Source organism: Pieris napi, chromosome 23, assembly GCF_905475465.1.
Source record: "Pieris napi chromosome 23, ilPieNapi1.2, whole genome shotgun sequence".
In the NCBI taxonomy this organism is placed as follows: domain Eukaryota; kingdom Metazoa; phylum Arthropoda; class Insecta; order Lepidoptera; family Pieridae; genus Pieris; species Pieris napi.
This window is the reverse complement of record NC_062256.1, coordinates 3,419,560-3,446,109: the sequence shown is the minus strand read 5'-3', so window position 1 is coordinate 3,446,109 and position 26,550 is coordinate 3,419,560. Positions and strand designations below refer to the sequence as shown.

Below are 26,550 nucleotides of genomic sequence, written 5' to 3'. Positions count from 1 at the left end.
GAAAAATGGAGAAGTGGGTATTCCCCACATTAAAATATAAATATTTTTTTTACCTATTCATAGAACAGATATTTATGCATCATAGGTAAGTCTTATTGTTGTAGATATACATTTTTAATTAGTATGTTGGTATAATAGTGATGTTTGGTAGGCTGCATAAGAAAATGTATTAATGTTTATTGGTTTAAAAAGGCAAGAAAAATAATTTCAAAAAAAAATTGTAAGGCTGCAAGATGCTTAAATGTTGAGATCTTTAGCTCAGGTTGAAATAAGACCTAAAAACCCGTGAATAAAAAGTTTTTCGAATAAAACCATCACATAAAGAGCATAGGTTGTAAAGTTATAATTCATGTAAATTGGCTTCATCATTTAAAAATTAAGCGTCGTGAATAGAATGCAATTACAATTGATCACGTAAATGGTGTAAAAATGCTGATTAAATGCAAACGTTAACTGCGTACTTACCTACTAAGATAAACACTCAGTTATGAAAAGTTATGTTAGCGCGCTATATTTGTAATAGGCAAATAATAGGTAACCAAAGCACAGCTTGCCCGGGGAAGGCAATCACCTCGAGAAGTTTACCTGTATCGAGCGATGTAAAATTCATTCCATTGCCGAGACACAATTCTCAGAATTCTGCTATGCACGCACACATAAAAACATTAAAGTTTGACGTCACACATGCTTAGAATTTTAATTTTAGCTATATCAACAACTTTACTGTAGTTTAATTACCTGTTGCTGTGTTGTTTTACTGAAATATTGGCGATAGCTTCATATTACTAATGGAAAATCGATTTAAATTATAAATTCTAAATAAAGTGTAATCTATAACAAAACATCTAAGTTACAGCTCCACCTGACACAATCTCGTTTGAAATTGTATTTCTCGGAAATACGGAATTCGTTGCCCGGCGGATCCGGTGATAACTGTCAAAACTCAAATGTCAGAAATGTTGAGTTCCACAGATGAATACATATTACATATGGCTCTATCCAATCAAGTAAGAAATAGTTTATCTGTTCCACGCCTGAGTGATATGTTAAAAAATAGATCCTATTACGTGCCTCTATATAATAAATTCATCAAAAATACAGTGGGGAAATTATAATAAACCGAATAAAAATACTCAAGACTTGGCCTAAAGGTCTAGATACCAGGCCATAAACTCCAAAAAAAAATTGCGAAATGAAGTTTACTCCTTATTATTATTTTACAAAGATATAATAATTTGGCGGGAAAAGATTAGGTAGCATTATGATCCTCTTGAGTCTATTAGTATTTTTTAGCTAGAATATTGTTTAAGCGGGAGCGCATCATCAAAACTCTTATACGGCTAAACTGGTTGAATTATATAAACTCAAATATAATATATAATTATATAGAAATTATAATTTTCTAACGCTTTCATAAATTCTTAACGGAAATGAGTCAGTTCAACTTGCGAAAAAAAGCACGGCTAAGCTATTATGAAATCGAGGAACCAAACATCGATGAATATATTTGTAAGTAATACCTAATCTATTGATTGTTAGAAACTGAACTATAGAGGTAATATCACATTTTATTGATTTATATTTTTTTGTTTATGTAAGCAAAATATTCTTGCCAATAAAGCATTAAAATAGATTGTTGCTCCAATAATTGAAAAAAATAAAACGAATAAATATCTTTATATATGATTATTATTAATTATGAAAAATTAAGTTTTAAATAGTTAGTTATATAAGATATTCCTTTTACCCAATCCCAATTTTTAGAGATATTCAAAATATGGACGGAATAGGTTCACATTTTAATTTTTTTTCTAGATTGTTCGGATTGCCGTGACTATGTGTTTGAATACTGTTCTATTCATGGACCATTGCTTGTCATACCTGATAATAAGGTGAGTTGAAAACGTAATTAAATGCTAGGTGGTTTAAAAGCGTTCTATACACATAAACTTTTCGGCCTATTAAAAAGCAAAACAAATTTGTATTATAATACATTAGACGTCTATCGAATGATGTCTGCCGAAGCCCGAAACGCAAAACGGTGGCGCGTTCCGTTTGTTTTTGTTTGGTCAATAGGAGGAGAAATATATCTATGTACACAACTTCTCTTGCTCTTTATCCTGGTTTCCTCATAAGCTTATAAAATTACCAACAATGTGAAATATTTCGCGCCTTCCTTTTCTATAGGTTCCGGCTAAAACGAACTTCCCATCATTCGTTCCTCGGGCTGCGCTAACCATTCCTGATGTCTTTTTACATTTAGCACATTCAACCATTCCTGGTAAGTTGAAAAACTGATAATATGATACTTGTTTATAATTACAAGGTTCTACCTGGCCAGTAAGTTTAAAAAATCAATAAAATCGAGTGCTTTCAGACGCTCAATATAGGGTATGTATGAATATCATTTAAGACTACTTTGGAAGTAGGACCTTTTCACTGCAAATCCGAATTATATGATACTCGATCTCGATCATCCAGACCAGAGATCGGACGGCGGAGCTATCATTTTTACGTACACAAACGAAAACCAAAAGGCTGTTGCCGTTCCGTTCAATTAACTGCCTAGCCTTTTAACTAAACGGCGCCGTTTAACTAGCGGCCTGAAAGATGTTCAGCCAGTTGATCCACTAGGCATATGACTTGGATCGATGACGTTTCATTACTTGCCTAGACTGTCGACTTAAATTAAATTATTTTATTATGCCACTCTCAAAGTCGAAACGAAACTGTTCAAACTGTGAATATGGCGTCGTCGGCAAAGCAACAAGTACAATGGAAGAGTGTAGTGACAATAATAATGTGAATTTAGCTGTGACTGAATCAAGCAATTTAATTTTTCAAAGAAATATTTTTTATGTAAGATGTTTCATCTCTTATTTCTGCCGCTCTATTGTACGAATGGCCCAAGCATTAGCCAGCGAGTCTATTAAATGTTGTTACAAACGCTACGGCTGAATATCTTTCAGGCCGCTAGTTAAACGGCGCCGTTTAGTTAAAAGGCTAGGCTGTTAATTGAACGGCTAATTAAGCTAGTTGGCTGCGACAACTGTTATGTACTTGGATTATGAAGAAAACATTTAATCTTTAAAAATAATTCAGGGATTGACTCAGAGAGGATATTCCATAGATGTCAGCACTCTGTTAGGGAAAAATAGAAGCCAATTCTTTGAAGTTTCTGGTTATTTTAAGTTGGTTAAAAGTACCACGGACCACCATACGTAGCTTGGCAAGAAATTGCATAACGAAGAAAAATTCGTACACTTTTCGTAAGGTGATTAAATTTTTAAAGGCAAGTTGCCTTTATAGCGTGGGCGAGTATTTCGACCATAAGTTTGACACCAATTATAAATTAATTAACTTATTATTATGACATTATGTTAATGTCCTTTTTATATGACATTATAAAAATTAATATGACATTTGCATGCCTATTTATCAATCAATCTATCTGATTGGACCACTATCTTAGCAAATAAACGATTTTATTATTATAAAACCTCTGCATAGAGCAATGTAGGCCTAGTAGCTTCAGCGTGCGACTCTCATACCTGAGGTCGTAGGTTCGAACCCCGGCTGTGCACCAATGGACTTTCTTTCTATCATTTAACATTCGCTCGCGTTTCCTCACAAACATCGTGAGGAACCAACATGTCTTAGACCCAAAAAGTCGACGGCGTGTGTCAGGCACTGGATGCTGATCACCTACTTGCCTATTAGATCATGAAACAGATTCAGAAATCTGAGGCCAAGACCTAAAGAGGTTGTAGTGCCTCTGATTTATTTAATAAAACCTCTGCGTATTAATTTGCCTTATAGATGCCGGACTGGGAGTGTTTACTACGTTAACTCTACCAAAGAACGTTCGTTTTGGGCCTTACAGGGGTAATATTACTCACACAGCTGCCTCAAATTACTGTTGGCAGGTAATACTGGTCATCATATATACAGGGTGGCCAAAAAGTCGTGGATCAAACGCAAATAGGAGATAGATGAGGTCATCAGCGGCAAAAAATTGTTCTACGGGTGTAATTCTTCCTAGAAAGATATTAGAGCTACTTATGGCCATGTGTAATACCTTTTCAGAATCCCTATTAAATGCGCCAAAATTTGTAATACAGGGTCACTTTTCGCTAGAGTATTTTTTTTTCACAGTGGGGTCCGAAATAAACAAAAAGTTATGATTTGAAAAAATGTTACATCGTATAACTTAATATTATCTTCAATACACTTAATAAACAACTATAAATAGTATGTCTAATGCAAGAACTCATCAGTACCAATCTAGTGGATATTATGAAAAAGATACAGGATGTAGATTTTATCGAATTTCAATAAGAATTAATAAAAAAAGTCAATTTTCATATAAAAACCAAAATAAATCATAACTCTGCAGGGGTTGACCTTAGAGACCTCCCGTAGAACAATTTTTTGCCGCTGATGACCTCATCTATCCCCTATTTGAGTTTGATCCACGACTTTTTGGCCACCCTGTATATTTCGACTAACCATTTTATATTATTTTAAAACCACTATGTGGAACCAGCTGCCCACTGAAGTATTTCCGAATCAATTCGACTTTGGGTCCTTCAAGTAAAGAGCATACCAATTCTTAAAAAGCCGGCAACGCTCTCGCGAGCCCTCTGGCCCATGGGCGGCGGTATCAATTAACATCCTGCCCCTTTGCCCTTCTTCTATAAAAAAAATGAAGCATATCTATGGCACGTTTTATTATATTGTCATTGGTCACGCAACATGATAACTTTTTTTTCTTATTGAGCACAGTGCATCTCACTCTCATCCCTGAGATCATAGGTTCGAACCCCGGTCGGTCTTTTCAGTTTATGTACGCATTAACATTCGTACGGAGAACAAACATCGTGAGGAAACTGGCATGCCTTACCTTAGGGCTTAGACACAAAGTCTAAAAAAAAACAATGTTTACGACACAGATAATAAATTGTCAGACCAAAACTGACCCTTCTAATTGTAGCGCCACTGTTTTTTTAATTATTTTTACTATATCTCATTCTGTAAAGCAATGTTAGGACTATACAGTTGTATCTTTTTTATATGTTTCTGTGATGTTATGTTTTTTTTTAAATAAATATCTACAATTATTTACCTTAGATATATGACAAAAATAATAAGCCATCACACATGATAGACGCGTCAAACGCGAACAAATCCAACTGGATGCGATACGTCAATTGTTCGAGACATTGGTGCGAACAAAATTTAGTCGCATTTCAGTATAGAGGACAGATTTATTACCGGTAACATTTTTTTATCATCCCTAGTCATAAATCATATTTATCTGTCGATCTCGCTCACTTACAGGTCTTATTGAAAGGTGTAGTGATGTGCGTAATAATTGTAGAGGTTCATATCGATAACGGGATATGTACGATCGATATGCTAAATTATGTTAAATATAATTCTCCATTGTGTGTATTGCGTATAGAAGCGTTAGTATTGTAATTAGTGTCATAGCAATCTTATATTTATTGAAAAAACAACAACCCTTAAGCGGTCCATAGACGGACCGCGGTTTGCTCAGGAACTGCTCGAGCGGTCCGTGTATTGCGAATATGAATTTAGTACGGAAACTGCAGATCGCCGTGCGGCGACCGCATATTGCAGTCAGTCTTGACTGCAACATCCGGTTCGTCTATGGCCCGCTTTACTTGTAACTTCCAATCAGGAGTCAGAGTGCGTGCGCTGACAGCTAATAGTATCATAGTAATCTTCACTACATAGTATAAAACAAAGTACCATTCTCTGTCCCTATACCGCTATGTATGCTTAAATCTTGCAAACTACGCAACGGATTTTGATGCGATTTTTTTAAATAGATAGAGTGATTGAAGAGGAAGGTTTACATGTATATTTTTGAGGTTTCTAATGTGATTTCGTAAATAATTACATTTTTTCCGCTAACATTAAAACTTAAAACTACCGGATCGATTTTAATCATTTTTCAGTGGCTATATATTTTATACCCGTGCGAAGCCGGAGCGGGTCGCTAGTATATTATAATGTTGCATTGCGTGTACATTCCTACTGTCAGTGACATTTATTGCCCGACAACTCAGTTTAAAATGCGTCCACTATAGTTATTTTAGGACTTACTTCATAACCAAAATATATATTATACTAATATTATTATTATTCAAAGGGGGAACGCTGCCAGTATCTTCGGAACCTTGCCTAAAGGGACTCCTTTTAATGATATATTTTAGTTTAGTTATTTATTTCAATGTATATTATTGTATTATTATATAAGTGATATTTTAAAGTTGCATTTGAACCTGTATCTAATACATTTTAAATCAAAATTACATTTATTATACTAGAACTAGCGGACCCTACAGTCGTTGTCCTACATGAAATTTCAAGCGATTAGGATACTAAACAAATTATAAAGTACCGACTGCAGCGCCACCTGCCGGGATGATTTGTTAATCTAAGCCATCCAGGGCTCTACCCAAACGCATACAAAAAAAACATTCAAAACTGTCCAGCCGTTTAGGAGGAGTTCAGTGACATACACACGTACAGTGAACTATATATATATATATATGTAAGCTATCTTTTAAGTAAGTTTAAACTGCACACGGTGTGCAAATTTGATTGAAATCTGTTAAGTAGTTTAGGAGTCCATAGCGGACAAACAACGTGACGCGTAATATTGCGTGCGTATCGCGATAAGCGCAACCTTTAAAAATTATATACCCACCATCCTCATGAATCAGCCATAGTTTTTTTGGGTAAAAGAATTTTCAAAATCGGTTTAGTAAATCCAGAGGTTGCTCCCAACAAGGCCTTAAACTCTATCATTTACATTATATAATTCCACTGTATGTGTGTATGTCACGGACCTCCTCTTAAACGGCTGGACCGATTTGAATGAACTTTTTTATCAGCCCGGCAAATGGCGCTAAAGTCGGTATCTATCTATATAGCAAATAAACAGCTGGTATATATATAAATCTTCTGTGCATATATATTCGTAATTAATCTACTAAACGGCTGGACAGATTTTTATGAAATTTTTTGTGCGTTCAAGTGTAGTCCAGAATGATTTACGTTATTAGTATGTAAGACGTATGTACATGACAACGTCTGTCGGATCCGCTAGTATATATTATTTAGTTATGGGAGCGTTCAAGTATTACGTAACGAATTTTGGGGGGGGTCTTTTTGTCAAACGTTACGATGCGGGGCGGGGATTGAATTACCCTTTGGGTACAGAAAAACGTTACGGCGCATTACATGGGGGGGGGGGTGTTAATTATCGCCAAAAATTGCGTGACATAATACTTGAACGCTCCCTATGTTGTTTGTACAAATGTTTTTTCTATAGAACAATTAACAATATTTAACACAAGAATAAAACACACGACAATCAGGAAAAATGTGTTGAATTGTCAACAGGTTGTTATTGTAAGATTATTTTATTTCAGTACGATAAAAACGATACCTCGTTTTACTGAATTGATGGTTTTTTATGGAACTGAGTTTGCAAATAAACTTAAAATCGATTTTAGAAGATATCATAAGCCTCTCCTATCTACAGGTATTTTTGTATGGCAATAGAAATCGTAGTAACTCAAAAAAACAGCCATTGGATTTTTATTAATAGAAATCGTAGTAACTCTAAAAAAACAGCCATTGGATTTTTATTAATAGAAATCGAAGTAACTCTAAAAAACAGCCATTGGATTATTATTAATAGAAATCGTAGTAACTCTAAAAAAACAGCCATTGGAATTTTAATTAATAGAATTCGTAGTAACTTTAAAAAAACAGCCATTGGATTTTTATTAATAGAAATCGTAGTAACTCTAAAAAAACAGCCATTGGATTTTTATTAATAGAAATCGTAGTAACTCAAAAAAACAGCCATTGGATTATTATTAATAGAAATCGTAGTAACTCTAAAAAACAGCCATTGGATTATTATTAATAGAAATCGTAGTAACTCAAAAAAACAGCCATTGGATTATTATTAATAGAAATCGTAGTAACTCAAAAAAACAGCCATTGGATTATTATTAAAAGAAATCGTAGTAACTCTAAAAAAACAGCCATTGGATTTTTATTAATAGAAATCGTAGTAACTCTAAAAAAACAGCCATTGGATTATTATTAATAGAAATCGTAGTAACTCTAAAAAAACAGCCATTGGATTATTATTAATAGAAATCGTAGTAACTCTAAAAAAACAGACATTGGATTATTATTAATAGAAATCGTAGTAACTCTAAAAAAACAGCCATTGGATTATTATTAATAGAAATCGTAGTAACTCTAAAAAAACAGCCATTGGATTATTATTAATAGAAATCGTAGTAACTCTAAAAAAACAGACATTGGATTATTATTAATAGAAATCGTAGTTATACAGTAGTATCATTAGCACAAACTTATTTACATGAAACGAATGGAGATTATAAATTTGTATAGTAAATAATAGCGTAGAATGTTAGTAGAACACAGTAAAGTTTAGATTGGTTAACAAGAGTATTTTGTTCACTACGCGGCCTTATTTTTATGACACACTACACATACGACGGTAAAAGGGACTCGATTGACACCAGATACACGCAGGCCGATCAGAGGCCGGGTGGGCAATACCCAATAAAATCTCATCGGGTGTCTACCACCCAGTTTTTATATGTCCTGTTAAAATTAAGTAATTTTTTGATACATACGATACTAATTTCCATAGGTTCCTCAACATTAGCAATAGTCGCTAATAATCTTTTTAGACATAGACATAGTCATAACATTTATTACTAACAAATACACACACACATAAACACACATAATAACAATAAGCAAAGAAAAAAATATGTACTGAGAGATATAAAAAAATAGTTTTTTCCCTTTTCCCATTCGGTTCGTTTCAAGTGTGTAATGCGTGTGTGCTGTGGCTGTAATTGGCCCTGGCTCAGCATTATGCTGAGGAGCAGAATGTTCCACAGCGCTGGTCATTCTGCCAGAGACCACAGCAGCTAGTTTACTATTGTGTACTATATTGTTTGTTTATTTAATTATCAAACTAATGTAATTTTACACTTTTTTATTTCCGGTAATAATAATAGCTTTAACAAACCCATCTTGCAACATAATACAGCCTACACTGTCCAGTTACATTTATATCATTTTATATATAAATCTTTCAGCAAATTCACAGAAGAAAGCAATAGAAAAAGCAAAGGAAGAAGCAATTACTGTTATTGAAAATAAGAATAATGAAAATATAGTTCCCGTTAATTCAAAGTGTGAAAAAGCTAAACCTTCTGTATCGAATAATAAAGCAAAACAAGTAAAAAACAAATTAAAATCTCAACGAAATGGAACAAAAATACACAAGCGTAAGGAAAATAAAAGTATTGTAAAAAAAACAAAAGATAAAAATAATAATGCACTCAAAAATTCAGAAAATCTTAAAACTAACTTGCATGAAATTAAAACACAGATAGAGACGCAAAATGAACAGGGAATAAATAATACTGACAATAAAAGTGTGCCGATTAATAATATGTTTTATTGTGATAAGTGTCCGTATAGAGGGCTAACGCATTACAAAACTTCTCACCTACAAATGCATGCTTTAAAAAAATTCGATAATGAAGTATTTACCTGTGACATTTGTCACTTTATTTGTCAAAATAAACAATTACTAGAAAAGCATGATAAATGTCACACCGGTGATTTATATTGCTATCTCTGTAATATATGTTTTAGTACAAAACATAGTTTAAGTAAACACAACAAAATACATACAGGCGAAAAGTCTTATATATGTAACATCTGTAATAAGGCATTTACACAAAAAAGTGATTTAACTAAGCACATAAGAATACATACAGGCGAAAAGCCATACATATGTAACATCTGTAATAAGGCATTCACACGCAAAAGTTCTTTATCTTCTCACATAAGAATACATACAGGTGAAAAGCCTTACATATGTAACATCTGTAATAAGGCATTCACACGCAAAAGTTCTTTATCTTCTCACATAAGAATACATACAGGTGAAAAGCCTTACATATGTAACATCTGTAATAAGGCATTCACACGCAAAAGTTCTTTATCTTCTCACATAAGAATACATACAGGTGAAAAGCCTTACATATGTAACATCTGTAATAAGGCATTTACACAAAAAAGTGATTTATCTTCTCACATAAGAATACATACAGGTGAAAAGCCTTACATATTATGTTACATCTGTAATAAGCCATTTACGGATAAAGGTAATTTAACTAAGCACATAAGAATACATACAGGCGAAAAGCCTTATATGTAATATCAGTAACAAGGCATTTACGAATAAAAGTGATTTAACTCGACATATAAGAACATATAAACGCCGATAGTAATAAAACTGAGACTCAAACAAAATCTTTAAAATAGAGAAATGTTATAGATTATAGAAAACTTATACGACTATTATAGTATAGTATAGGTACTATTATAGTATATAATCTAAGAATACTACTTGTATTAAAAAATACTTAATTCAAATTTCCGTGTAAGAAATCTACAATATTACATAACAAAACATTATACTTGTGTGTCTGTCTTCCATGGTTCATCAAATCTAAAGCTCGCATTCTAGTACAGCAAATTTAAATCTAGTTTCAAGTGACAGCCCTCATTTCTATATCTAATATATAAAATTCTCGCCTGTAGTTAAACTCCTCCGAAACGGCTTGACCGATTCTCATGAAATTTTGTGTGAATATTGGGTATGTCTGAGAATCGGACATCTATTTTTAATTCTTCTAAATGTTAAGGCTACACCCCTAAATTATTTTTTTTAATATTTAGATTAGGGATGCATCCGATACCGATACCGATATATCGGCGATACTTTGGGGTTGCCGATATATCGGTATCGGCGATATTTTAATTGCCGATACAACGATACTTTTCAAATTTCGCGCTTTAAGAAAAGTAATGTAAAAGCGCATCTTGTTTGATTTGGGGCGTGGGAAACGAGGCACGAACTATCTATGCCCCTCACACCCACTTAGTCTCCGCGTATTCCATTTCGCTAGACACTTTAGTTGGTTTTTAACTGCTATCGCGCGTAGTATTTTTTCAATACCAAATTAAATAAAATACAGAATTACAAAAATCTTATCAATGTTAATTTTTTATTGTTAGATCATTAAAAAATACACACAACCCCTAATTTTCACCCCTCTACGATCAACCCCTATTTTTTATAATAAATGATATACATGGCAAAAAGTCGTTTGCCGGATCAGGTAGTCTTTATATACATATATGTAATTCCAATGTACGTGTATATGTCACTGAACTCCTCTTAAACGGCTGGACTGATTTGAATGAATTTTTTTGTATGCGTTTGGGTGGCGCTCTGGATGGTTTAGGTTTGAAAATCAGCCCGGATTATTGTTTAATATCCTAATCACTTGAATTATCATCCAAGACAACGTCTGTCGGGTCCGCTAGTAAAGTATATATTAGTTTGAGCTAGAGACAATTGTAACTTAAGCTACGAACCCACAAAGAATTCGCTTTTCTTATATTATACAATTTTTTTAAGTCTGTGATAGTAATTCGACGAACATCATTTTTTTGTGTTACATTTTTTATATAAAAGCGGCTTTTTAATATGTTTTTAATATAAATATTAATTAATTAAATAAAAATACTAATACTACAGCGATTACGACTAGTATTCTAGAATATCGATATCCGTAAATTAAAGAAAAGTGCCCAAACTTGGAATGTGTTCATAATAGCCGAATCGTTGATTTGTAATAAGTTCTTGTTAGATTAAATAATAATATAATTTATGTATATTTTTAGCTAAGCTACGCTTATCCCAATAATTCAACTAATTTAGCGGTAAGAGTTTTTATTTAAGAATTAGAAGTACACGATTTAATTTATTATAAAGTTTTTAGGTTTTTAGATGTTTAAAGAGTTTCTAAGTTTTTTAGTTAATTTATTGAAGTTACTTATTTGATTTGTGTTTTGATTCCTAGTTTTTATTTAATTTATACAACACGTGTTGAACTTATTTTAATAACGCGTTGTGGTTAATAAATGTTTACTGTGTAAGATCTGTTTTATTTATACCTTACCAAAAGTTTTGTGTAAGTATAGGATAGATATTATATTATGTAATTATTCAAATTCAAAAATCATTTAATCATATAGGTAACACATTGTACACTTATGACTTGTCAGTAAAGAAATACATATTAATGCTTCTAATTTTACATTTAGTGCCAGTTCTCAAATCAAGGGCGTAGAACGGAAGAGAAGAACTCGCAACAAACTCTCCGCCACTCTTTTTAATTGCCATGTTTTTTTTTTACACAACGTTTGTAAGGAGCTGCATCCATTAAACCATGTTCCACATGTCATCTTATGTAATTAATAATAATAACATAAATTAAAAACAAAGAGTTGTCCTCTATCAGCAGGAGGCATGGTGAAATAGTAGCACGTACTTACATTCTCATTTCTCGTAAAAATTATGCATCCCCTAATTTTTATATTATGTGTTTGTTGGTATTGATAGAGCCGGTGAAGAAAATCATTGTTTTACGAAATCAAAGTATACAAAGTAGCGAAATTTTAGTCAAATTTAAATTTTTTGCATCCTCCCCAACAATTTGTAGCGACACCTACAATCTATGGCTCAATTCACTACGATGACGTCATACCCTGAAACGCGCTAACAGTTATTTCGGCCGTTGAAGATTTAAATTATTACCCTAATCCGAGAAGCACCTTCCTTAATAAATTTCTACAAAAGTCTTAATTTTCAATATGGATATCCACTAAAGGATAATGTGTATCAGTATATGTATTCAATAATTACGTTAAAAATGATGCACGCATCAGAGGCCTTAGATAAGATTCTCAAACCTTCCGTCTTTGACATATGTATCAAACTCATAATACTTAGCTATGAGTATGAATCCTATATGACTTTCTCTTTACATATACTTTATTACTAAACAGACATCTCTTATTATTTACTTTTAAATAAACATTGATCATCATCATATTAACAGATTTGGTTTCTTTCTTTTTTTATAAAAAGAGCGGCAAGTTTCAACGGGTCAGACTAAAAGGCGGCTGCCGTTAACCGTTGGACATCCATTTTACGAACACACCGTTGCGGGCTTTTATGGGGCATCCACACGCCGGCTGTTTGTCACAAACACCGCAAACAGCAAACGAAGTCCCAAACACCAACCACAATCACCCAACACAAACAGCCATCCACATGCTTGGCGAACGTTCATAACACTCCGAATCGGCAAACATGGCGGACGACGAGCTTGTGGCAGCTATTACTTTCGGGTTGACATATTTTTATTATAAATTAAAGCAAGAGAAAGAAAAAAAGGAAAAAAAGAAGAAAGCAAAGACGATGGTGGATGGTGATTAAAATACATAAAAAGCGTACAAGGCTTTAGACCTATTATTTGGGCTTTAATTTGCCGTGTTTTTTTTAATTTTACTTAAAAGTTACTTAAAAATATCAGAATGGTAGGTGCTCCAATGAGACATTTGTTACGCTTTGCGCCCCAACGAAAGTGTAGCAAGTAAATACGTCCGCCTCCCGCAAGCTCGCGCGCATACTGATCGCTGCCAAACGTGTGGATACGTAGCAAACTGTTTGCCAAACATCCTTTGATCTGGCAAGATAAACCGACACCGATGCCGAACACTGCCCAACACGAACACAAACAGGCAAACACCGACAAACACCCATCCACACGTCCGTGTTTACTGTTTGCTGTTGGCTGTTTGGCATTGTTTGTCAAGCGTGTGGATGGGGCTTTAAGCGTGTGGATGGGGCTTTAAAGGTCTCGCGGATCTTTTTAGTCTTATTCTGTCTATTGTCTTATTTGGTATGACAAAACATACCTTATGGGGCATCCACACGCTGGCTGTTTGTCACAAACACCGCAAACAGCAAACGAAGTCCCAAACACCAACCACAATCACCCAACACAAACAGCCATCCACATGCTTGGCGAACGTTCATAACATTCCGAATCGGCAAACATGGCGGACGACGAGCTTGTGGCAGCTATTACTTTCAGGTTGACATATTTTTATTATAAATTAAAGCAAGAAAAAGAAAAAAGGAAAAAAAGAAGAAAGCAAAGACGATGGTGGATGATTAAAATACATAGAAAGCGTACAAGGCTTTAGATCTATTATTTGGGCTTTAATTTGCCGTGTTTTTTTAATTTTACTTAAAAGTTACTTAGAAATGTCAGAATCGTAGGTGCTGACCAAACAGACATTTTTTACGCTTTGCGCGCCAACGAAAAAGTGTAGCAAGTAAATACGTCCGCCTCCCGCAAGCTCGCGCGCATTCTGATCGCTGCCAAACGTGTGGATACGTAGCAAACTGTTTGCCAAACATCCTTTGATCTGGCAAGATAAACCGACACCGATGCCGAACACTGCCCAACACAAACACAAACAGGCAAACAACGACAAACACCCATCCACACGTCCGTGTTTGCTGTTTGCTGTTAGCTGTTTGCCATTGTTTGTCAAGCGTGTGGATGGGGCTTTATGGTTTTTGAGCATTCATCACATTACAAAATCCTAGTAGGAAGGTACTGTTAAAACCTATAGTTACTGAAAGAAAACTTTATTCAGTATTGAGTGAAATCGAATAAGCCTTGAATCGGTTTTCATATCAATCCACTTATTTCCCTGTGACTAAGAGAGTTAGATAATCTAACAATTAATAATACATAGTATTAGTTCTTTGGCTTTCATATGATTGATAAAAAATCCTCCTATCTTATATAATTGTCTTTTATTAATAGCAATAAATATGTTGACCAAGATTTATTCAAATATAAGTAAATTACAACAGTTTTATAGTATTTAATTATTGCAATAATATCAATAATTATATTAATGTACGATAGAGCATTGTTTCCTTATTCTTTGTTTCGACCTTTATGGGATTACCACCATCTACATAAGGAATCGCACTACAATTTACTGTAGGAATAACTTTTTAATATTATATTTTTTCCATAATATATATAATTTGGAATTTAAAAAAAAAATTTTTAAATACAACCATAAGATTTCACAGATTACTGCTCGCTTATGTTTTATTATATTTTTATCTGTGGAATCCAAAGATTGGAATAATGGCGGTATTATATAGGTTGACACAAATGACAGCAGCTAGCTACCAAATTATCAATTCACAGTAATTGTTAATCCATTCTTGATTTTTCTTATTCTGTGTTGTTAGTGACATGTTGGAAAAAGAATTACAATTTACAATCGTAACTCACTTTTGAAAACAAAACAATATTAAGTAACTTTTATTTGTATATATTTTAGGAAATTGACAATAAATGTTTTATACAGAGACAGATTTTGTTACCCAAGCCTTGTTAAGAATCTTCATAGGAGTAAGTACCTTTTATTATAATGTACTTTAATTTATAATGTTTTTATACCCTTCAATTTTATTTTTTGTGTAATGTTATTGTTTCTTTTTTTATATCACATTATTTACAATTTATCCACATTTTCAGAACATCTCTGCAAACTGATGTGCAAGAATTTGAGGTTATAAAATACAAAAATATTATTTTGATGTAACATATCATAAAAGCCTTAACCATGTTCTCGTGCAACAAATGTGAATATGAAGGCCCAGCAAATGTAAGACCATTTCATTTAAAAATGCATCTAAAAGAAACAGCTGGAGCTGCAATTTATACCTGTAACATCTGTTTGTACAAATGTCCAGATGAAGCTATAATGGAGCATCATAAGAATTCTCACATTGAAACTGAATGTGAGAACATAAATGAAGGAGAGGTAGCTTTTGAAAACAATTTTGACTATCACATTGAAATAGAGCGCCAAGCAAGCAAATATATTTGTGATATCTGCCATAAAAGCTTTGCAAAAAAATATTGTCTGGATCTTCACTATAGAATTCACAATAACGAAAGACCTTTTGTGTGTCCATACTGTGATAAAGGGTGGATACAAAAAAGTGATTTAGAAAATCACTTGCGTGTACATACAGGTGAACGTCCCTTTTCATGCAATGTTTGTAATGCAACATTCGCTAGAAAAACTAATTTAAATATGCATTTGAGAAAGCATTCAGGGAAACTGCCATATTCTTGTAATATATGTGAAAAGAAATTTAACTACAAGCAAGGATTAGACTATCATTTGCGGATACATTCTGGTGAACGCCCATATGTTTGTGGTGTTTGCAATGCTACCTTTAAACAAACTTCTACATTAAGATACCATAACATAATGAAACACTCGGCGCAATTAGAATTTAAATGTGAAGTGTGTAATAAACAATTTTCTGGCCGAAGTAATTTCATTATCCATTGTAAAAGTCATACTGGAGAAAAACCCTATACATGTGAGTACTGCAAAAAAAAATTTACAAAAAAGTTCTTGCTGGCTAACCACATTCGAACTCACACAGGTGAAAAGCCCTTTGCATGTAATTTGTGCAATAAAAGTTATAGTCAACGAGTTAGTTTAAACTATCATAAAAAAAAACACATTGAGAAGCCATTTGAATGTTTCTTATGTGACAAGAAATTTGCAACAAAGAATTTGTTAGATGAACATATTAGTACTCATGTTGATGTCATAAAAAAAGTTGAACCTGAAGAAACTGAAGAAAGCGAAGCTGACGATTTCTATCTTTTGATTGTATAGTTAATGTAAAAGTAGACAATGCTACCATTGTTCAATAATTTAATTTTTATTAAACTAGATTAATATTCTCTCTTCTTAATTTGTCAAAACTTGATATTGATTTTATACTTTAGATATTTGGTTTCTATCCAACATACAGTCCAATAACAATAATGCTTGAGAAGTTAATAAATGCGCATCTGTGTTAAGACTAAAAGCATATAAAATTGGGATAAAGTCCATATTGAACCGTAGCTACATAAAAAATATGCATTGTTTACTGATGTTTAGTCTAACCCTTCAATTCAAAGTTATGATTTAGCGCTAATTTTGACTTCCAATCAAAATGTGTTTGAACATACTAAGCACTAAGTCTTGACTCTGAATCTTATCCTAATCCTTATAAGAGCTGTATATGAGAATTATTACTTTATGTCCAAATAAGCTAAATTTTCTCCTAAGCTAACTTGACCTGTTCTTGGGTAACACATAGTGAGACTTAGAGGTTTGATTTCCATTACTAAGCAATGGGATTGTTGACTTATTTACTATTGTGTAATATGTTATGGCTTCTTTGATAATTCTTTAAATATTTGGACATGAATTAATAATTTTATAATTAGAAGAATGGTATGAAAGTAATATTTATTGATTAGTTGGAGACAGTGGTTTTTTCGACTAAAGACCAAATATAAAGTGATACTCAAAATCCTTGCAAATTTTCAAAGTAACAATGTTTTGAAGTGAAACTTCTTTATCGGGGTTTTTTAATATGGTAGTTTATAAAGCTAGTGGGTACTTCTTTCAATAATAAAAAAACTATTTTGTCCTTAGGGTTAAAGTCAGAGCTTTAAGTCCTATTCAGGTGTTTTGGTTATTTGAACACTTATATTGTTACAATTTGGTTATTTCGTTTTTTAGTACATAAGATAAATTTATTCTTAAGTGTAAATTATGTCACCAACAATTTTAAAAAAAAAGTTTGAACCATAGTTTTAATATATTGCGTGAAATAAATCATGATTATATTTAAAATTTCTGTTTTAATCATTAATATTAATTCATACTTGAAAAAAAAACATATATACTTTTATTATTATAATTTAACTAGCTGTTACCGACGACTTTATTTGTGTAGCTTTAGTCTTTTTCGCGGGAAAATAGGCTTGAAACAAATCATGAGCTAGTCATGAACAACTAACGTCAAACAAATTTGTATGAAAAAACGTGACAAAGCGTGAGCTAATGTCATACCCAAAGAAACATACGTTTAGCGTTATAGTAGGAGAGCTGGCACCAATTTTTGGGCAGGTATTTGAGGCAAGCTGAAAACTTGTCACATACCTCTCCTATTATATTCCAACATGGAATTGCAGACCTGGCTGGTGAGTAGCGGGGCTAAATCAACCCCTACATTTTTAAAAATATTAATTTTTTTTCCCCAAAAATATATTTGAGGCAATACGTAATTTATATATGTTGCAGTGTAATACTTAATAAATACGAAAAAAAATAAGCCAGACAATTTAATCGGGGCTGTAACATTGCCAGACGCGTGCAAAATTTTTTTGTAAAAAATTATAAAAAATGTTTTTGAGGCAGCTTGAAATTTTAAGTGTGAGCTGTCGAAATGCGCTCTCTCCCACACTACAGCTTGTCTATAGTAGTACAGGCCCGTACCCATCCATTATTTGTTTGATCGCCTGGCAGGTAGAAAGCCCTACCGAAATGATCTGTCTTTTTGGGAATCTAATTTTATAGTTATAAATAACACTCCATTAAAATTTCAAGCTGCCTCAAAAACATTTTTTATAATTTTTTGCACGCGTCTGGCAATGTTACAGCCCCGATTAAATTGTCTGGCTTATTTTTTTTCGTATTTATTAAGTATTACACTGCAACATATATAAATTACGTATTGCCTCAAATATATTTTTGGGGAAAAAAAAATTAATATTTTTAAAAATGTAGGGGTTGATTTAGCCCCGCTACTCACCAGCCAGGTCTGCAATTCCGTGTTGGAATATAATAGGTGAGGTATGTGACAAGTTTTCAGCTTGCCTCAAATACCTGCCCAAAAATTGGTGCCAGCTCTCGGACCATTAGTGGACTACGCCTGTCGAAAAGTGATTTTGTCTCAAGCTCCAGTAGACTACAAAGTACGTATTTGGCCAGATTTGCGTGATGAGTGCAATAGTTTGGGCATTAAAAGGATAAAATTTACCAACTTTTGCGCATAAAATGACATTTGACATTGACCAATGTTTTTGTCGTAAAAGGATAGCAGCAATTACTATTGCATTTAATGAGTAATTTATGTTTAGATAACCTTTATTCACATTTCTCACAGTTACAAGCACGTCAGAGTAATATATTCTATGGTTACGTTATGGCTACGATAAGCAACACCTGCAAAATCTATCTACTTAAAATTGTGTTTATTCTCATTATAATAACTTAGAAACTATAATAAATGTATAAATAACTCAAACAACGTTCATTTCAAAAGACTTTAATTTAAAAAATTGGATACGACAACTTCGGTCCCGTAATAGAAAGAAAATGAATTAAAATATACATTGTATGTACGTGGTATACTCCACAGATCACAAAATATATTGTCTATTTAAAACAATGTACCATTAATAACATTCGTCATTATTTCTCGTTAATATATTTTTTACCATTTATTGTCACCAATTTGGAAGCACCAATTCTTTTATTTTTGTCAAGAGTATAAACATAAAACGAAAGACATTGATTTTGATTGCTGTGCAATACCTACAATATTATTTCCTCATCCATCGTTTACGGTTATTTACATATGTGTGAACGTTTATAATATTTTTACTTATTTTTAACTCTACTTGATCTGTGCATTTATTGTTTTGTCAATTATAATAAACGCGCTATTTCGTTTTGCATGCTCACGCCACAGAATACCGATTATTTATGAAATCGAATAGATGAACTAGCTCTCATTGGTGATTTTCGTATTCTTGGTTGAATATCCACATGCAATACTTCAGAGACGGACAAATGTTTGGTGTGGCGTTTGTTCAGAGGGCGAATTATAAAATACGGCTCGTCTGGGCCTGTAATCATTAAAATATTTTTTATTTAAATGGTCAAATCATAATAAAATCGAAATAAATTAAACCACTACTTAGACACAGTGGGTAATTAGATATATAACTATATTTATTTAAAAAGTCTGCCAACAGACATTACAATAAAATCACACATTTACGAACATACAAAAAAATTGAGTGGAGCAAGAATGTTGTGGTTTTTCCAAACTAAAGGGATTTCTGAAGGGAGATTATTACGACTAACATTGCTGACTGGCCCTAATAGCTAAGCGGTTCTTAAGTTATGTCCCTAGCGGTCTGAATACAAAGCGCGATTCATGGTATGACGTCATCGTAGTAATGTCATACATTCCAATAATTGTAAATATTACACTTGAGTTCCCTGGGGACGAGGTATATTCATAATTTAACTTGCATGATAAGCTAATAATTACAAAATCCTTATAATACAAATGTAGAATTTGTTAATTGTAAAGTTGGTTTATTAAACCTACTTTTAATGTATCCCTCCTTGGATATTTGTTCAGAGGTAGTTTTATTCAGACTGATTTTCGATGACTCAATTTCTCTGTGAAAAAAAAAATGATTTTGTGAAACTAGTCTATAAATTTTAATTTGCTTAGTAAACGTTTTTAGAGCTCTGTTATTCCAATCTAGCAAATATATTTAATTTTAATTAAATGATTCAGTGTAGTTATAGCAATGGGACTGCCGCGTATAAAGGCTTAAGGAGGTGGATAAACTATTTTAGACTTCAAAACTTACTTTGAGTTCTTCCGGTGGAAAATTCCGTATTTCAGATGAGGAGCGTAAGGGTCACAGCACTTTGGTGGAGCTTTTGTCTTCGAGTATTTATTTTTGCTATAAAACAATAAAAGATACTGAATATATAAAACTGATATATTTATTGCAATTATTCCGCATGGTTAGCTAATGTTTAAGATAGTAATAAAGATGATAAAACGTACCTACCATACTTGGTCCTATGGAACTGTCGTGTTATTTTTGTTGTTACAGGCCTAAAAAGGACCAAAGGGCATACATAACGTCGTTAGAAACGCAGCGTTTTCGATGCCTTTGCCAATTCTTTACTGATATGGATACGGCTAAAATTGTGTAGCTATCATAGCTACTTTCACAGCGTTATGTCGTACGGTATTCTACTGTGGGGTGCTGCTGCAGAGGTTCAATCCATATTTGTGCTGCAGAAGCGGGCTGTTCGGTATATTTGTTATGTTTCCCCAAGAGAGTCGGTACGGAATAAGTTTAAGGAATTGAATATTATGGTCAATATATTATTGAAGCCTTGTTGTATGTACAAAAAAAATATAAACAAATGGTGACTCACCAGTATAATACGCGAAACAGAACTAATTTGAGTGTACGACCAACCAGGCTCCAAAAGATAAACTACTCCTTACATATATGAGTAGGCAACAAAATTTTAAGTTTGTAAAAAAGGAAAAAAAAAACAAATCACAACCGTCAACTAGATTACCTACTACATAAATTAAGTTGCATGTCTGTAAACTTGAACTTGATGAAAACTTTTCGACACGAACTGTCATTTCCATACAAATTTAGTTTTCGACTTTCTACATACACTACTGTTAAGGCAACTTGACTAAGCCCCCAGAATTTTTGCCGCGGTGGCGTTAATACCGTATTTTTCTTCTAAGTGACTTAATTACATACTTGTCATACGAAACAGATTTCTTCATGGTGCTTGGCTTTCTCTCGTATGGTCCAGTTTGTGACCAGGAATATGGGGCAGGGTATCTCATATGGCTAAAATACAAACATTGAGTGTCAAAGCTAAAACGTTATAGGTATCTACTTGAGATAAAGTTTTGTCAGTTGGCTAGGCTTCAGCGTGCTCTCATCCTTAGGTTGGAACTCGGCTGTGCACCAATGGACTTGAGCTTAACACCCGCTCGTACGGCGAAGGAATTGACATTGAAACCCATGATAGTGTGTCAGACAAAAAAAGGCTGCTTACATTGCATATTAGAAAAAATAAAATCGAAACAGATGACATGAATCTAAGGAACAGATTTCAGACCAATAAGTTTGTGGACTGTATATTTATAAAGTTTATATTTAAACAAATAAAATAGGAATTATATTATATGTAAAACTAGCAAACACGGCGAACTCCGTTTCGTCACCAGATGGCTTCGTTTTATGTAACATTTCGTTTGGTGATCCCGCTTTTCTGTTGAAATTATTCCCGAATTTGTATTTAATTTTTATAAACCTCACGCAGCCCGAGACCTTTCCAACGAATGCAAAACCGTGGAAATCGGTTCGTGCGTTCTGGAGTTATAGCATCAGGAAGGAAAACCTGACTTATTTTTATATAGTAGATAATATATACAGATTAATATAATCTGTTTGAGAGTTTACTTTATCCTAAAAAACTTACATAGTCTTGGTCTTCTTAGTTTTTTTATTTTCCATATTTTTTATTTTATTTAACTTGAACAATTTAATTCTACATAATATTGAAATATAAATGTCAATAATGATGTGTTGTCATTTGTCTATGATTCTGAATTCCATAGATTCACAGGCAGTCCATGAATAAAATATCATTTGCCTAGTCGACGACGGCGAAATTAAACTATATTGCGAATTATTTAATGAGAAACTCAGTCGCTCGACTCCTTGAATCCAGTGCGTAGACGCAAAAGGATAAGCTCCATCAAGCCGGAACCCGCTTTAGAAAAAACTTGATTTTTCTAAATTTACTTTTATCTACAAACGATGCTAGTAAATGTAGTAAACTTTATTTTTGTTGTAGTATCATTAATTGCGCCGAAAAAATAATTAATACCGCGCAAAGCAGGAAATATTACAAATAATTCAATAAAAAACTTTGAAACGGGTGCTAAATTGTTTGTAGTTTATTGTAGTGACAAAAAAAATTTTTTTTTACCCCACTTTATTAAAAACTACGGAATAAATGCTAAAATAACGGAACTATGCAAAAAAAAAGACACCGACTCAAAAACTATAAACGATGCTCATAAATTTAGTATACTTTATTTTTTTGTAGTATCATTAATTGCGCCGAAAAAATAATTAATACCGCGCAAAGCAGGAAATATTACAAATAATTCGATAAAAAACTTCGAAACAGGTGCTTAATTGATTGTAGTTTATTGTAGTGACCAAAAAAAATTTTTTTTACTCCACTTTATTTAAGGACTACGGGATAAATTCTTAAATAACAGAGTTATGAAAAAAAAAAAACTAACTCAGAAACTATAAAGGATGTGGATGCTTGTAGCAGTATTCGTATGCTTGTGAAGTCTGTTAAACGCTTCTTATAACTGCACAGAGATGAATTGTTACATAAAGTGATACATTTTCAACAGTTGTTGCTTCAGATTATATATATACACTGATAAAAAATTTAACTTGACTTAAGATCACGAATCTTGAACCAAGAACACCACTTTGAAGAAAAAGAATTTCTTGAGTCAAAATATAATTCTTGGTTCAAGAAAATTTTCTTGATTTAAGAATTTTTCTTCTTGACTCAAGAGTTTTATTTTCTTCAAAATGGTGTTCTTGGTTCAAAATTCGTGATCTTAAGTCAAGTTAAATTTTTTATCAGTGTATATATATTCTTGGAAATCACAAACGATAAATAATAAAAGTAACAAAACACTCAACCTAGGAAGTTTTATTCCTTACAAAACAATTTTTAATTAACTAAAATACCACAATGAAAATTATACGCAACCAGAAGACAATCTTTTTCACAATGCCACCATAAATAATAAAATACTCCCGCGTCTGTCACGTCCGCGCGCCAATCGCCACATTTCCGGTGTTCCCAGTTCCACCTCTCTGTTACCCCTCACTCGGTCCGACTTGCTCTGTGGAGTTTGTTTTATAAGACGGCCGTTCCTGACAGTGCGGCGTCCTCGACCGCAGCATTACTTGCACCACTAGCATCAGAACCATTTCTCTCTTCATTTGTTTCATCCCTTGCAACCTGCTCAATATTGTCTAATGCAGTCTCTGAAATATAGAAGGAACTTGTAAGTAATTTACCTATTTTAGTGTTATAGCCTGAAGCATATATCCTGGATTAGAGGGATGAAAAATGACATTTATCTCTATTTCTCAATTACCAGTACTATGTGCGCAAGCGTGCACTCAAGCGCACACAGATAAGGTCTATCAAAAAGCAAATATTACAGAATTAGATAGCTTCAGACTTAACACAAATAAAAATAAAACTCAGTATCTTGCAATACACTGTCGTAACGACAGCGGCTTCTAGTGCTCTCATAAGCGATAATTTGTTAAAACAGAGTCCCATACATTTTGCATGTTCTCTAAGTGGCCTAAACACATTAGCACCAGAAAAATTTGAAACAGAGACCCATACCTTTGCATGTTCTCTATGTGGCCTAAACACATTAGCACCACAAAAATTTGAAACAGAGACCCATACCTTTGTATGTTCTCTATGTGGCCTAAACACATTAGCACCACAAAAATTTGAAACAGAGACCCATACCTTTGTATGTTCTCTATGTGGCCTAAACACATTAGCACCACAAAAATTTGAAACAGAGACCCATACCTTTGCATGTTCTCTATGTGGTCTAAACACATTAGCACCACTGACATCACTCACCAGTCTCAAAAAAAACTGAGCACGCATCCGGCGTCCACTCGCCTTGCCACAACATCATATTTTCAGCTGCAGCTTGGGTCTTTTTCCCACAGGAACCAGCTAGTAGCTCTAACTCGTAACGGTGGCACGGTAACGCGCGAATAACCTTGTAAGGCCCGCGCATGCCGGAGTCCAGTTTGCCGGTGATTTGTGCAGTCTTGCTCACAAACACAAAGTCTCCGACAGCAAAAGTGAGTGGCTGCCGTCGACCCTCGTTAACGTAGGCATCCTGGCGCAGTTGATTGGTTGCAAGGAGTTCTGAAGCTCGTTGTCTGCGAAGAGTTAAAAGAGCCTCCCGATTGGGATTAGCGTTAGTAAGTGCCACATCTCGCACTAACGATCTGATGACTTGAGTAACTGCGTCAATACCGACCAGTAACTGTAGTGGTGACGTCTGCGTGGTACTTTGCTTGGAGATATTCAAAGTGAGCTGCATCCTCCACAGCACATCGGACCATTGGGAACCTTTGTTGCCTACTTCAACACGTAGCATGTTGAGAACTGTCCTGCAGTACCGCTCCGCTTGCCCATTTTCACGGTGCATACCAGGCGTGATAAAATGTATCGAGCATCCCAAATCACTGACCCAATTTTGGAATGTAGTGCTTTCGAACATTCTAGCGCGATCACATACTATTGTAGACGGCGTACCAAATAATGACACCGCATTTGAAAAAACTCGTTTTAGCTCGTCAGTGTTTTGTCTGTACAGAGAGTAGATCAAACAATACTTGGAAAATGCATCCACTATAATCAAAACGTATTTGAAACCGTTTGACTCTTGGAGCGGCCCTAGGACATCGGTGTTTATAATAGAAAAAGGGATATCTGGCTTTGTCCAGGATTGAATCGGTTGTGACGGAGCCCTGGGAACTTTTTTATGTGCTAAACATACTAGACAATAACTTATGTACTTTTTTACAAACTGTCGCAAACTAGGAAACCAAAAGTGTCTTAATATTAAGTCAGTTGTTCTGTCCGTCCCAATATGATCATGTTCATCGTGGAACACCCTCAACAAGCTGAGTCTGTGACCCTTAGGGATGTAACACAAGAGTCGCGGGCCTTCCCCAGTTGGTGTAAATTTGTAGTACAACAAATCATTTTTTATCACATACCTAGTATCGTCAAGCTGCCCGTCTCTTAATCTAGAAATTAACTCTTGTGTCTCCACATCAGCGGTTTGAGCGATCTTCGCCCAGCTGCTTGGATTCCGAATATGAGACACATTGGCAGTGGAAAGAGGAGGATTACGGCTCAGAAAATCTGCATGTTGCATTAAAACACCTTTACGATAATCTAAAGTAAAATTAAAATCTTGTAAATATACCCACCAGCGCGCAACTCGAGGCAACAGATCTTTTTTACGCTCCGTCAATTTTAATGAATTGCAATCAGTCACTATTTTAAAGGCTATACCAATCAAATAGTGGCGGAAGTGCTGGAGCGCACGTACGACAGCTAAGGTCTCCAGTTCATAGCTGTGGTACCGTGACTCTGCGCCCTGGGTGGACTTACTAAAATAACCGACAACCCTCTTTCTCCTACCGGCATGTTCCTGTAACAAAATAGCACCAAGACCAATAGCACTTGCATCGGTGTGAAGTTCCGTAGGCAGCCGGGGATTGAATATCGCTAAAACCGGTTCATTTGTCAAACAGTGAATTATATAATCGCGAGCAGTATCCTGCTCAGCACCCCATAAAAATGGTAACCCTTTTCTTAACAACTTTGCTATACATGCCGTCTTAGAAGCATAACCCGATATGTAGCGACGGAAATATCCCGCTAAGCCTAGAAACTGGCGAACTTCCTTGACATTTGTGGGTTTTGGAGATCTAATAAGTGCATCGACCTTCCCCAGACTCGGCCTAACCTGACCATGACCGATCAATCGCCCCAAGTATTCAATTTCTGAGTCTAAAAAGGTACATTTTTTTAAATTAATAGAAAATCCCGCTGTTTTTAATGTATGTAAAACTTCTTTCAACGTGTCCAGGCCTTCCTCTACTGAATTTGACA

At 34.1% G+C, this 26,550-nt stretch overlaps 5 protein-coding genes across 20 annotated transcripts in view; 3 read left to right on the top strand and 2 right to left on the bottom strand.

Moving 5' to 3' along the window:
• Positions 1–920, bottom strand: part of LOC125061300 (signal transducer and activator of transcription 5B) — a 37,396-nt gene extending 36,476 nt beyond the window's left edge. For 8 of the 16 annotated variants that reach the window (XM_047666670.1, XM_047666668.1, XM_047666673.1 and 5 more), the window contains exon 1: positions 739–915. The gene's annotated coding sequence lies outside the window, so the exon portion shown is untranslated. The other 8 variants (XM_047666667.1, XM_047666663.1, XM_047666660.1 and 5 more) reach the window with 6 other exon arrangements.
• Positions 921–1,430: 510 nt separating this feature from the next.
• LOC125061329 (histone-lysine N-methyltransferase PRDM7-like) lies at positions 1,431–7,738 on the top strand. Its single transcript, XM_047666721.1, has 6 exons — positions 1,431–1,509; positions 1,816–1,892; positions 2,188–2,281; positions 3,820–3,926; positions 5,131–5,276; positions 7,467–7,738. Exons 1-6 carry the CDS (start codon positions 1,431–1,433, stop codon positions 7,597–7,599), a joined length of 636 nt encoding a protein of 211 aa, XP_047522677.1. The 3' UTR covers positions 7,600–7,738.
• A 1,437-nt stretch (positions 7,739–9,175) lies between these two features.
• On the top strand, positions 9,176–10,408 carry LOC125061319 (gastrula zinc finger protein XlCGF49.1-like). Its single transcript, XM_047666702.1, has one exon. The coding sequence runs from the start codon at positions 9,551–9,553 to the stop codon at positions 10,322–10,324; it is 774 nt and encodes a 257-aa protein (XP_047522658.1). The 5' UTR covers positions 9,176–9,550; the 3' UTR covers positions 10,325–10,408.
• Positions 10,409–15,228: 4,820 nt separating this feature from the next.
• Positions 15,229–17,775, top strand: LOC125061316 (zinc finger protein 239-like). Its single transcript, XM_047666700.1, has 2 exons — positions 15,229–15,470; positions 15,597–17,775. Exon 2 carries the CDS (start codon positions 15,685–15,687, stop codon positions 16,759–16,761), a length of 1,077 nt encoding a protein of 358 aa, XP_047522656.1. The 5' UTR covers positions 15,229–15,470; positions 15,597–15,684; the 3' UTR covers positions 16,762–17,775.
• Positions 17,776–19,089: 1,314 nt separating this feature from the next.
• LOC125061326 lies at positions 19,090–22,503 on the bottom strand. The gene is made up of 5 exons (XM_047666718.1): positions 22,258–22,503; positions 21,528–21,620; positions 20,598–20,693; positions 20,327–20,400; positions 19,090–19,835 (listed from the first exon to the last, which is right to left on the bottom strand). Exons 1-5 carry the CDS (start codon positions 22,290–22,292, stop codon positions 19,687–19,689), a joined length of 447 nt encoding a protein of 148 aa, XP_047522674.1. The 5' UTR covers positions 22,293–22,503; the 3' UTR covers positions 19,090–19,686.
• Positions 22,504–26,550: the final 4,047 nt, after the last annotated feature.